The 13980-nt window shown below is 39.6% G+C and overlaps 1 protein-coding gene across 2 annotated transcripts in view; it reads left to right on the top strand.

Moving 5' to 3' along the window:
* MPPED2 (metallophosphoesterase domain containing 2) overlaps positions 1-10127 on the top strand; it is a 158383-nt gene extending 148256 nt beyond the window's left edge. For both annotated transcript variants that reach the window (XM_018567984.1, XM_018567976.1), the window contains exons 6-7: positions 7140-7253; positions 9493-10127. In XM_018567984.1, the coding sequence (XP_018423486.1) occupies positions 7140-7253; positions 9493-9611 (233 nt within the window). In that variant the 3' untranslated portion in view covers positions 9612-10127. The remainder of the gene's footprint in view (positions 1-7139; positions 7254-9492) is intronic.
* Positions 10128-13980: the final 3853 nt, after the last annotated feature.

The raw sequence follows: 13980 nt of genomic DNA, 5'->3' as shown, positions 1-13980 counted from the left end.
TTCCTCAAATTTCCTGAATAACAGATCTATTAATAGCCCACCCACAAACCCATCGATTTGTTCCTTCAACAAGCTTTCCCGTTTCTTTGCTTGAACGAATACCTGTTTTGCTCCTGGGTATGGAGAAGTATATACCCTTCTTTCAGCATGCAGTGCGGTAGCCAAGCCCAAACTCTGTCCCCTGACAAAAAGGATGTCTTCATCAACCCTGCGGATGGTCTTAAATGGAGTTTACACAAGTCTTGCGTTCCAGAAGAACAGAGCAGAGAATTTCTTCGGTCTACCCGGTTTACCCTGATGGTGCCATTCTACTGGAGAGAAAAGCAGATGAAAGCATTGTTGGGGGGAGTACTGTGATCTCTGGAAGAGGTAATCAATCAGTACCTGTAAAGGCTCATTCATACCAGGTGCGTTAACCTGGGGTGATCAACATTGCAAGAAGCAAGAACACAGAAAAAACTATTTCCCTCTACGTGCCCTGTTTACACCATACATGTTCTATGGTGTGTGTTGCATAAAAATGCAGCCTGTCTAAATCTTATACACAGTCCATTGCATAAGGTTAAATGTAGTGTCATTTTGTGACATTTCAATAAAGTAAAAAATAAAAAAAAATTAAGTAAGCACTGCGATGAGTTTTAAGAACGCACACCCGCGTGTGCTCATTACATGGACCATAATGCATGCCCGCTGGTGTGAAAAAGCTACAGGTTTACATTACTTAGTATGCATGCATGAACTTAAAAAATAACCCCACTTTTTAGACCATGTTTCATGTTACACCCATATTCATGGCAAAAGATGAAACATGGACACATCCCCTAGCGCATCCACACCACCCCCACTTACCTAAATCACAGGGTTCTTCTCCATGCACACTTCTGTCAAATGTATTTTATTCAGTGTGGCTGTACTTGGCTCCACCCCTCAGCCAAGGTCTTCCATTGCAGCGGGGGACTCGTTCTCAATGGAGTACAAGTGAGGTGACGCCACTGCAGTTGTGCTCCATTTATACTTCCTCCCATCCCTTACAAGATACATTTTTGTTTATTGTCAAGTGACAGTTTTTCTAAAACAATACGGACTAATGATTTCAGGACAGTGGAGGAGCGCCAGAGCTAGGTCCCAGCTGCAACCCTGGTAGTGAAAATGGCAAGTATCGGCACTGGTATCTGAACATCCCTATCCACTAATTGTAGTTGCTATGGTTTGCAGGCTTAAATGCAAAAAAATAATTGAAAAACAATTTTTTTCTTTTATTAATGTCTGTGCATTTATTATTTTATTATTTTTATATTATTATTATTAAAGCTGGACTACGCCTTTAAAGTGAAAAATATATTGTCCACTAGAAGACATCCAGGAGTTTCAAACATCCGCATAATAGATCCCAAACTCTTTTAAAGCTCTTTGTTTTTGCAGTCCTCAGTTGTTCCCCGTGCAGAGCTTGCTATGATTTCTCTGACACCAATTTAAAACAAAAAAAAGTTTTTCCCTGCTTGTTCCCTAAGGTAGTAATGTTCCTCTTCATACTGCTTCAGCTCCCCAGTGGTTTTCTGGTTCACACAGTTCAAATCTTTACTCTCCACCATCGCTAAAACCTCCAGTGAATATTGTTTTCTATGCTGTTTCATGTCTTCTTTTTTTAGTACATTTGTGTACACAACCCACATTGCCTTAAAGTGACACTAAACTCAGGAGTTAAATTTTAAAAATACATTCCAGTACCCTAACTATTAACACAAAATGTACCTTATTTTTGTATCACTGGGCTGTAGATCTTCAAATCATCTATGAATTAGTGCTGGCACTGTCCATTCTTCTGGAGGGGGGCTACTTTTGTTCCCCGTGGTTTCTGTGTGTGTTGTAAAGTAGTCACCACTCCAAGCTCACTCCTGCGATAAAATAGAATCCTAAATACATATTAGCTAACTAAGTGTGAGATTGTTTATTTTTCACATGCCCAAAGTCTATTTTTTAAAACACATTCTTTTTTTTAAAATATATATGCAAGGGTGCAAGTCACATAAGTTAAAGCAGAACGCCAGTTTTTTTTAAAATTAAGCCTTGCAGTGGGGCTACCCCCGCACTGCAAGGGTTAACTGCTTGTTTGTGTCTAGGTTAAAAAAAAAAAGAATTGCTCACCAAAAGCTCCAAGCCGGCTTTTTCCTAGACCGGTCCCTGGAATGTGTCTCCTCCTCCTCGGCACAGTAAATCATTATGCCTATACACTGTGCATAGACGTGAGGGCACTCTGCTGCGAAGAGGACAGGCTAGAGGGAGCACTGTGACAGCTGGCCATCTTGGAACTTTGGGTGAGTATATCTTTGTTATTTTGGTACCTAGACACAAATGAGCACTCAACCCTTACAGTGCGAGGGTGGCCCCAATGCAAGGGTTAATTTTTACATGCCCGCAGTTGTTCTTTAAAGTACAGTTATTCTTTAGGATGCTGTTTATGCCTTTTGTGTCATTTTATTGTATCACCTGTGCCAGAACAATGACAGTTGGAATCTGGTTGCTTTGGGGAGATACCTTAATTTCTTCTTTAACAGTTATGTGAATCAGATACCTTCCCTGTTCTCACTCCTTATGTCTTCACTTCTTGTCTGCTGTTGCAGTGCAGGCTGCAGACAAGACAGCTGAATATACATGGGTAGTGTTTACTTTGGTGAAGGTCTTCGATGAAAACTTTCAAAACACCGAGGAAATGAAATGTGGTGGAACCAGATTATGTTTGTAAAGTGATTTGCATTCTCGTATATAAAAAAAATGAATGTGTTTGAGCATACGGTGATCCTTTAAGATGCTGTTCATGGCAGCTGTGTCCTTTTTTTATTTTTATTGTATCACCTGTGCCAGAACAATTATAGTTAGAATCTGATCGGTTGCTTTTGGGAAATACTTTAATTTCTTCCCTAACAGTTTTTTTTAAACAAACCTTCCCAAGTCTTTGACTTGGTAATTGGATACCAAGTTTGCAAAGTAATTGGTAATTGGATACTAATAAAGTTTGCAAAGCGACTTTTATTACCAGTTGCAGTTGCACTTGTTATCCAGCACTCTCCATCTCCTGCTTCTTCTTACCTAGCTGCAGACACAAAAGAGTTGATGGGATTCTGGGAAGGGTGTACTGGCACTGTCTATTCCCTCACATACACAATAAAGAGACCGTGACATTGACTGTGTGCTATGGATTTGGACACCTCCTATATAAACGCCTCACCTGCTTCATCTGCAAAATGATTCTTCTCACTTCCAGACAGGCAGTTTGCGTAGTAATTGATGTTCATTTTTATGGATTCTCTACATTAACTGTAGAACTAAGTGGCTGTTAAACTCTAAGAGCCATCAATTAGCAGTGACTTCCTTGCTAGGTCTACGTTTCAGATTCCGAGAGTTGGATATTTTTAACCTTTGCATGCCCATATTGTCCAACTTTGCTTTCTTAAAGGGGAAGTGTAGTCTTTATTTTATTTTTTAGACATCCATGTAAAAATCTGAATGTAAGCAATCTTAGTATTGTGTGTTAATGTTGAACTCCGTGGAAGATAAGACATACAATACCCACATTAATGCAGCTCTGTATTAATACATTCTTAAGTGCATATTTTTTTTATTGCAAGCAGTGTAGGTACCTGAATTTTCCTCAGTATCATCCTCTTGCAGTCCCTGTATAGAAGAGCTCAGACTTAGAGAGGGGGGGGGAACTCAAGAGGCCAGTCAGTCATGCTACAGTGTATCAAGCATGCTGCTAAGAGAGCGCATCTCCAGTCACAGGCTGGGGGAGGGACAAGACCTGTAAGTGTTACTGAACTGCAGCAGAGAAAAATCAGGTCTCTTGCCCTGCAATGTAGAGCACTTGCTGAATGTCTGGGGGCACTTAAAGAGATTTATGGAAGGGTGAAGAGCTGCGCTGAGCTGACCTACCTGTTTGAACAAACCTATCAGGAAGAAGGGAAGAAGACTGACCACTTCTAATTGCTTGAGTAGATAAGATCCTCCACCAAATCATCATCGAGGGTGAAATGGAGCCGGACCCCACAAGTAAGGCCTCTTGAAGGGTCACGGCCTCTAGGTCCTATAGTGCTAAATTTTCAAACTGATCAAGACGATCCTAGTGGAAGAGGTTGTGCTAGCAGCCAAGACCCATAAGTGTGGCAAAGGTGACCATCAGCAGGTGGGGGTCCTTGTCACTTTGTTCTGAATGGGCAAAGTGACAGATTCTCTTTAAAGAAGAACTCCCTTTTTCTCCTCAATCCCGACTGGCTATGTAAAAGTATTTCCTGCCCTGCCCTATGTAATGGTACAGAATGGTCCCACCAGACCTACCGGGATTCTCATCCCACTGTTTTTACATTGTTTGATATTATTGATGTACATCATTATACCAGAGAAGTGGAGCCACAATAATATGGGGAAGGTGAACCTGCAGATGAGGCTTAGATCATCGTCTCCTGGAACCAGTGGGCACAGCGGTGTTAAAACATAAATATTTATTTAGGTTTTTTTTTGCCTTCCTGGTTGAATTAATATTATCATACAGCAGGTGAGAGTTGGTAGCCAAATTAAGCTTAAGATGATCACCTGGCTCTTCCATCAATTTTACTGTACATTCTCCATTGACTGTGGATCTTCAGTTGACATTAAAGGATTACCCAGAGCAATGCAGTGTGACTCCGCAAGTGCTTCATGTAGTCCATTAAGCATGGCAAAAATGCTAAACACTCACACGTTTCTTTAGATGCTGTTTGGTTTTGAAGACCAAAATAAGGTTTAACAGAGTAGAGTTTAAGAGTACATACCTGACTGGTGCCATTAATAGCTTTTATTGCAGCTACTATTTCTGACCATTGACCGTTGTTGTGTAAATATTGTAAAGCCCAGGCCAGATACTAATTGGTCTAGCTCTGTGGCCATTTAAAAATTTTGGTAACTACTTTTTGATGTAAGCACTTAGAATTGTTTCATGTGTGCTCTGTTTACTGCGCTGTGTTAGTGCTTCAGTGGGTACTGTTTGTGGGCGATCTAATTCTTCGGTTACTGGCACATTAAGTCCTTGCTCTTCTGTAACCAACTTCAAAGGGTCAGTGTCACTTTCTTTTTTGTCTTGTGATCAAGCATTCATGAGGTATTAATAAAATGTCATATCCCAGCTTTCAGCACACAATTCTTAACTTAGGAAAGGGTAAGAGCTTTCAATGCTTCATTAGTGATATTGTGCTGTTAGACAGGCAGTCCCTGAGTTACGAACATCCGAGTTACTTACTTACTTACAAATGGAGGTCCCATGCTGTTCCACTAGTTGCAATGCTACCGTGCTCGTGCCGACGTTCGTGGTACTGTACCTCCTGCACATTACAGGAAGTTGTTGGACATGCAGACGAGGAATGAGTCTGGTTCGTAGTACTGTACCTCCTGTACATTACAGGAAGTTGTTGGACATGCAGACGAGGAATGAGTCTGGTTCGTAGTACTGTACCTCCTGTACATTACAGGAAGTTGTTGGATGTGTAGACGAGGAGTGGGTCTGGTTGATAGTAGTGTACCTTCTGTACATTAAAGGAAGTTGTTAGACGTGCAGATGAGAAGTGCCTGCCTCTTCTTCCGGGTCTGGTACTGTACATTACAGGAAGTTGTTGGATGTGTAGACGAGGAGTGGGTCTGGTTGATAGTAGTGTACCTTCTGTACATTAAAGGAAGTTGTTAGACGTGCAGATGAGAAGTGCCTGCCTCTTCTTCCGGGTCTGGTACTGTACATTACAGGAAATTGTACAAACATCGGTCCAAGCTGCATTTAAAGTAGAACTCCATGCAATTTTTTTTTTTTTTATCCAAAACTAAAAAAAAAAAAATTGGCTGGAGTTACACTTAAAAAATGTGCCTGTTTCAACTTGCATACAAATTTAACTTAAGAACAAACCTACAGACCCTATCTTGTTCGCAACCCGGGGACTGACTGTACTTATTAAAGGGTTAGAGCTAAGTGAATTTTTCTTTAAGAGGATTTAAATTTCAAATGTGAGTACTAGACTATTGTACTGTGCTAGGCATTGATTAGTTCGAAAAGTTTGAAGTTGATTAGCTAACTTAAGTTATTAGAAATGCAAGCTGTTGTGATTGTTCAGATCCCCTTTTCATTAATACAATTACTGCATTAGGAGTTCCTGCATTCCTACTGAAAAACACTATTAAAAGATTTAAATTCATATTGTACGACATAAAAAAAAATATTCTAGTATTTTAGATAAAAACACAACTTGGATCAAATTTTTATCATGTATGTGTTACACAGAAAAAAAACTTCAGATAATGTTGGACAAACTTTCATGATGGTTCTTATAAGAGTAGGTATTTTATGGTTTTTTTTCCCTTGCCCAGAAACTGCAAAAAGGTTCCACTGTCAAAGTGCCAGCAAATCAATGAATATTACCAATCATGTTACGCATTAGAAGCTTTTAGCCTTTTAATGAGGATAGGTGTCGATCTTTTACAATTACCATTCGTAGATTGCCACATTGCTGCAAGAAAACCTTAAATTCCATTACATCTCAGTGACTTCCCACTGTGGAGGGTAGGTCAGCTCCCCAGAATGGTGAGGAACAATATCCTCTGCAGTGGGATTTGGCGCCTGAGCCCTTTAACAATAGCTAAAAGCAAGGAACGATTGGGTAAATTTATATGGTAGCGTTATAAGGACACCTTTTTGATATTTCACCGGTAAATGAGAAAAAAAATGCAATTAAGAGCCTTAAAAAAAAAAAAAAATTAAATGAGAGAAGAGGATAAGGGAACGGCTAAATAATTAGGTTACTGCCGGGAAAAAACCAAAAGGAACTCTCAGGAATAAAGTTAATTCTATAACCCTTACTTTTATAAATCAAACTCTGTACAAGGAGAAAGAAAATGCTCATTACTTTTAAGAGACCCCAAAAATGCAACATTCAGTTGAAGGCAAAGTGAATGTTCCTTAAAAGCATTTTGCTGGCTGTTAATGGAAGGTGTGATATTACAGATGGCATAATAAACCTATAGTGAATCATTGCAGTCTGCAAGACTAAGTAAAATGCTCACTGATTACCAAATATTAAGTGTACTTTTGTCTAATATTTTTTTCTTTACTCTTTTTTTTGCATTAGGTTTCCGGGACTGGGTTCCGAAAGAGTTGCAAAGGGTTGGGTGTGTAGAACTTCTTAACACAGTGCAGAGGAGGGTCAGGCCCAAGTTGCATGTCTTTGGTGGAATCCATGAAGGTGAGTAGTAAAAAAAATCAGTATAATTGTGGGAACATATTTATAGAAAATGAGTTGTGACTTTCTGAAGGTATTGGCTTGCTTAGAATCTTATGGTAAATCTCAAGAGCCATATAACTGATGTGGCCGAGATTTACAGCTGGTGCCTGACTTTGTGAACCTTTTCTGTTGTTACTTATATTCGTTATATAGTACCAAAATATTCTACAGAAATACTTGTATCATTCATATCAGTCCAAGCTTCTGAGGGAACTTATAGTAGTATTAAACCCTCCCAGTAAACCCTTTCCTATTGTACTCTAATAACTGTGTTTACTGATTGCATTCATTTATAACTATTCCTTTTGTTAGGTTTCTTTTGCCTTATAATAATGTCCCCTGCTCTGTCCACCTTGTGCAGCACTTACCCCAACTTCCGGTCCAGGCAGCACACACACTATCACTCCCCGATGTTGAAACCGAGGAACTGAAATGCCCATCATTACTTGCGCTTGCCCATTAAAATAAGCATGCCTGTTGAAGTTTTCTTCTATTTTTTTACTGCATTGTTTTTGTTTAAACTTTATTGCCCTTATATGTCAGTCAAAGTCCAGTGGGCAGAGAGGTGCGTGGTGAACACATTCTCTTCTGCAGCCTCCTTACTGCGCAGCCTATGACTTTATGCACATAGTATCATGAGGTACATGTGTAGTCTCATGGGGGGAAGAAACAGCACATTGTGGTGGCTCCATAGGCACCCCACCGTTGCAAGGAGTCTCGACAAAAATGGAGGTTTGGCAAATAAATTAATCAGATCAATCCTGGCATTAGGGGTTGACAATGGAAGTAATATAAGGGCCAGTTCACACAAAAATCATACCAAAAATGTTAGTCAAGTGAGGTTCGTTGACTTGCAGTTTCCTCTCCAGCAAACAGCACAGTAGTGACGACATCAAATCTGAATCCAGATTTTGTAAGATCAGCAGTCACATACAGCTGTGCCTCTTAAACTATATATAAATATGAACTCTCTCTCTCTCTATATATATATCTATATATATCTATAGATATATATAGATATATATATCTATGGATATCTATAGATATATATATACACTGAGTGGCCAGATTATTATGACCACCCCATAAGTACTTCGTTGGGCCACGAGATGACTCCACGAGATGACTATTTGAGCCGCCTCGTGATGTTGAAAGGTGATGCGAGGAATCTGACACTGCACTGTTGCCCTTATGTTGTCTTGTACCAGTCTTGCCACTCTCCGTTCTGCCCTAACATTGACTAGTCGCTGACAGCCACAATTCGCACACATTCAGACCCAGATTTTCGGCCGACAGTCCAGTCTTTAAACACTTTAACAACAGCTGCTCTTGAACATTTAACGAATTCTGCTGTTTTGCTGATACTCGCTCCATGACTCCGTGCCCCAACTATCATCCCACATTCAAAGGCTGTTAAATCGCGTTGTTTACCAATATCTTCAGAAAAAAATCACTTCTACTGTCGTGGTAAACAACCTGCTTCCCTATTCCTAATGGTCTGGCCCTCTAGCAACTTCAGCGCGAAATTATAGCTAATTATAGCTAATTTGCCTACAAACGTCAGGTGGTCATAATAATCTGGCCACTCAGTGTATATACACACACAGCTTTGAGGCTGTAGGCACAGCAGTGCCCAGGCACACTAACATACAAATAAGTGCACTGCCATTTTTGGAGGTACAATTAACATTTTGTTGATCTTCAATAATAACATAGCATACCTTCTGTTTTTTCTTTTCCTCTTTCAGAACGAAAGCTGAACTGCAATTAACAAAGTTTTTATGTTTGTGCATATTTACATCACATTATTTTAGTATATTTGCAGGTAGTAAATAATAACTTATTCTTATACCCAATCTTACTTTTGATTTAATTAACATTTACTTTGCACTAACCTTGATTAGGGAACTGCAGATTGTGCAAACGAAGTACAAACAGTTTGGTATTCAGTGCTTGGGACAGCCCAGCTATGGGAAGGTAAATTGCTAGAGTTAATGGTTATTTCTGAGCTTCTTAAGACTTCCTGTTGTGTTTATAAAGGCCTAAGAACCAAGCAGCTTACGTTGTCCAAAGAGGATTATAGTTTGCTGCATTTCCATGCTGGAGCTTATAGTAAACAGTCTTAGAATGTGTGTGCTTGTTGTTGTACAATATTTGTATATATTATAAGACCTATAACTTTTTTTTTTTTCTTCTGAAGGATACGGAATTATGACTGATGGCTACACCACATACATCAATTCTTCAACGTGTACAGTCAGCTTTCAACCAACCAATCCTCCAATTATTTTTGACCTTCCTAATCCCCAAGGATCATGAAGACCCTGGACACATCTATATCCATGGGTCTATAAACTGCCTTTTCTGTTTTAATAATAACTGTCTTGCTCTTTTTATCTATTTCCAAGTTTTGGATTTGCATTCTTTTGCTCAAACTGGTACAAGGAAAACAAACCATACCTTTAAAAAGGAAAAAAAAAAAAGTTCATGCTTTTAAAAACATCTTTTAATTTATCGGTTACTCTTGTGTCCTAAGAAAGCTATTGTAAAATGTACATATCCCAGGAGGGTCAGTTCATAACATTAATATAAAATTTAAAAAATGGTGACTAAAAAAAAAATTAAGCTATTCATTTTGTAAACCACCGGGATTTGCACAACTTAATGTTATTTGAATTGTGTCTGTATTTTTTTTTAAACCATTATCGAATTGTGTGCTTTTTTCAATCACCTCAAAGTCTTTCCAGTGCTTTTATGTCCATTTTAGTTTCATTTTTTTTTTAAATCTGATGACTTTTTTTTCTTTCTTTTGTACGCATATTCAGTCCATGACCTGTTGTTGTCTTCATTTGCTGTTTTTTATTTGTATTTTTTTTGCCTGTATTTTTTATTAAATTATTTTTATTATGTATGGGGATAAAACACCTGTAAAGACCAGGTATGCCGTACATTAAAACATGTAAATGCAGACTCCTTTTAAATATGGATTTATATACATATATATATATAAGTATTTTTTGTGTGTTATAACAAAATGTGGGATTTATTATTGGCTGTATAGGCAAATGCAAAAATTAAAAATGCTGCACGCAGCACACCTGAATTATGAAGGATGTGTTCTATTTGCAAGTATCCTTACCTGCTGAGAAGCAGCGGTATTTGTGTGCGGTCGTAGGCATGTGAGGAATGAAATGAATACAATCAAGACAAGAAGGGCTGTGTTGCTCTTTTTTAAGCATTCTTGAATCCCTTTTCCCCTCTCCCATGTCCAGTTTTTTTAATTATTTTGCACTGTGTGTAAATGCAATCTTGCTAGCACAAAAATACTGTTGCAAATAGCTCTTTTTTTTCTTCCACCTTTGTACATGCTTTTTTCCAAGGCTTGTCCTGTTTTTGTTTTCATTTTTTTGCTACCTTGTTAATGGACTTTAGAAATCCAGTTGTTTCTTTTAAATTCATTGTGATATTATATATCTAGCGCCTTTATATGCAAAATAAAATTGCAAGATTTTTCAATATGATGCACGAGTTTGTATTCTGTTCCTTAAAGGAGAACTTCAACCAAAAATAACAAGATAAAAGTTAGCCCTTTAAAATATAAAATAGTAGGGTTGCACCAATATATCGGCCGCCGAAACATATCGACTGAAAATGGCACTTTTGGCTAAATGCCGAAAGTGCAATTTTTCTGCCGATACAGCGGTGCATCCCTGCTTTCTTTCCTTGCGCTGGGCGCTGCTTTGTGTCCCAGTGGGGAGGAGAGAAAGTGTCACAGTCGGCCGAGCGCTGTGAGCGGCCAACGTCCTTCCTCCCACACTGCTTAGCCTCCTGACACAGATCAGAGGAGAGCAGTGTGTGGGCAGAGACATTCAGCGCTGTCACAGGAGGCTGAGCTCTCCTCCTGCACGGCCCCGCCCAGCCTCCTGTGGCAGCTTTCAGGAAGGAGAGCGGTACAAACACTCAGTGATCGCTGATTGTTTATAAATAATTGAGGACATAGCATGTTTACTGTATCCTCAATTATGAATGAATGGGAGTGTTCATCACCTCCTGTTCATTCATGATTGTGGTTATAGTAAACACACTCTGTCCTCATGTTATGAATGAACAGGAACACTCAGTATAGAGGATTACCTGCTCATTTATAACGGGCTGCAGAAAAAGAGATTGGGGACTCTGTGAACTCAATCTCTTTTTATATTTTCAAAGGGAAATATCAGGGGTCTATTTAGACCCCCAATATTTCCCCAAAGCCCATAAAAGTAAAGTAAAAAAATAAAAATATTTAATAAAAAATGAATAAATAAAAATAAAATATTTAAAAAAAATTCAATAAAAAACATTTCTGGTTTCAGCCTGACTTTTTTTTTTCGGTTTTGAAATTTCCATTTCGGTGCACCTGTGTAAAATAGCAAAACCAGCTTTTGCTGCAATTTTCAGCTTCTATCCTAAGTTTTCCCCCACTGTCTTTTTCTGCCACTAGATGCCCTTACTATAATGGTAAGCATTATTCAACCCACTTTCTCTGCGCCCGGGTAACCACGGATCCACACTAGCCTGTGACTGGATTGGGAAAGAAGAAGCACAGTGCTGAGTTCATCTCTCTGTCACTCCTACTTTTTGATCCTATCAGCATGCTTCTTGTCAGCCATGAACTTATTGGCTTGTACTGCTTCTCCCTCTCCCACTCCAGCACTGCTGACTGGAAAAGGCAGATACCAAGTCTGATTCAGGTAGTTATAGTGAAAAGACATTGAACAAAGTAATAATGATTACCGAGCTACATTAATTTGTGTATGTTATATCTGCTAGAGTTCAGCTTTAAAGAAGACCTATGAGGTGAGTGATTTCCACTCATCCTCATAGTTAGAGCCGACCTGTGACAAAGAAGCTGTCACAGGTCGGCTCTATTAATTGGGAAGTGAGCAGAAACATGCACCGATCTGCTCACTTCTCTATCGTCTCCCTGCAGTGAGCAGTTACTGTCATTTACGCTCCCTGCAGGGATTCCCCCCTCCCCGCTCCGATCCTCCAGCGCTGAGTGGAGGAATGAACAAGGGAGGGGGCGGGCAGAGTTGGATCTGCCTCTAAATAGGCAGAGTCAGCTTTCACTCACGTAGCAGGGTGGATCCCGACAGTATTGATGGGATCTGTCATGCCTGCAACGCTCTCAATATATCGCAGACAATAGCCCGCTATATACTGAGCTTTAGGTCACGGGAGGAGGTTAGTATATGTCCTCCCGTGACCCCAAAGAGAACTATGGGGAAAAACATTTACCCCATAGTTGTCTTTTAAGTTCCTAAAGTCACCCAGAAGTGACACAGAAGCTGCTATGTAACAGTAGGCCCCCTTTTGATGCTTATCAGACAGGATTACTGTCCTATACAGCATAGAAGGGTGTTTTGTATGGAGATGTCAACCATCTTCTGGGAGTCTGGAGGGCTGTAAACCACTGTAGGTCATCAAAATTGCAGACCAAAGCATTGCTCCTGTGGTCACGAATATGACAGCTTACCTGGTATGCAGCCACTTGCAGCTTTACAAATTTTCTATGTAATATCAAGTGGGCTACAATGGGTCGGTCCACTCTAAAGTGATATTCAGTTATGCTTTGATGCTGGTAAGATTAATTGCAATCTTTTATCTTTCAGAGCTTCTGTAGATGGAAATATGCAATGTGCTTTCAGATGCACTCAGCTTGCATTTGAGAAGCTTCTGGGATCATTTAGAGTTCTTTCAATGCAGCTACTTCTGACCTGTATTTTGCCTCTTTTTAACCTGAATTGGACCTCGTCCTTGAGTTGCATCGAGTTGCTTTTGTATTCCTATTAACTTGTATGGGGAGAAAAGTAGTTTTGGTGCAAACAAAAGCACACGTACATAGGACCTCAGGGACTCCAGTTGAGAGATCCTGCCACCACAGTATTTTCCTTTGCCTACTCACTTTAAGCAGCCATGGAGGTCTATAGTTTTGTGCTTTGGCTGACTTAGTCCTTAAGAATCAAGTAAGAGCTTAGAAAATACTGAGGCCATGGGATCAGAAGACAGCAAAGCCATTTTTATTTTCAGAAAGAGATGTTATAACCATTTCCATCCTTCCTCACTACAGATTTCCCTAAACTATTATAGCTGCAGGGATAAGAAGCTGGTAAGTATACTGCAAGGACTGTAGCAGCCAGTTGGTCCTGTGAAGCAGAGGGTTTCCACACACATCCCATGATGCCCTTCAGGACCTAGCGAGTTTCAACCCCTAAAAATAAAAGTGGGAATTAAAGCTGAACTCCAGGTAAACAGCTAAATAAACCATTGAAATTCATATACAAGAGCTTTTTTACCTCCCAAAAGATTTACATTTCTGTCAATCCAGTACTGACATGAAAAGCCTTGGTAGACGGCACAGCTAGAATGGTAACCTGGCTTTTCTCTTTAAGAAAAATGGGTTGGTCACCTATCTGCCTCCAGCCTGTTATTGGAGAGTGAAGCACATTCATGAAGTCACCTTTCTCCTAAATTGAGTAAGTGCATGCAACACGTTAGTGCTACCCCACCTCTCCCAATCAGTGTTGCTGTACAGGGGTTTACAGGAGACTGATAGTCAAATTCAGGTACTTAAGTTGGAATTAAAAATACAATTATTTTTTAAGGCATGCATAATTTACCTAGTTTGTATTTTTACATCTGCCTG

The sequence above is a fragment of the Nanorana parkeri genome, unplaced genomic scaffold (genome assembly GCF_000935625.1).
Source record: "Nanorana parkeri isolate BGI_ZX_2015 unplaced genomic scaffold, ASM93562v1 scaffold30, whole genome shotgun sequence".
NCBI classification, from domain to species: Eukaryota; Metazoa; Chordata; class Amphibia; order Anura; family Dicroglossidae; genus Nanorana; species Nanorana parkeri.
The sequence above is the reverse complement of the archived record's forward strand: the minus strand, read 5'-3'. Positions and strand labels throughout refer to the sequence as shown.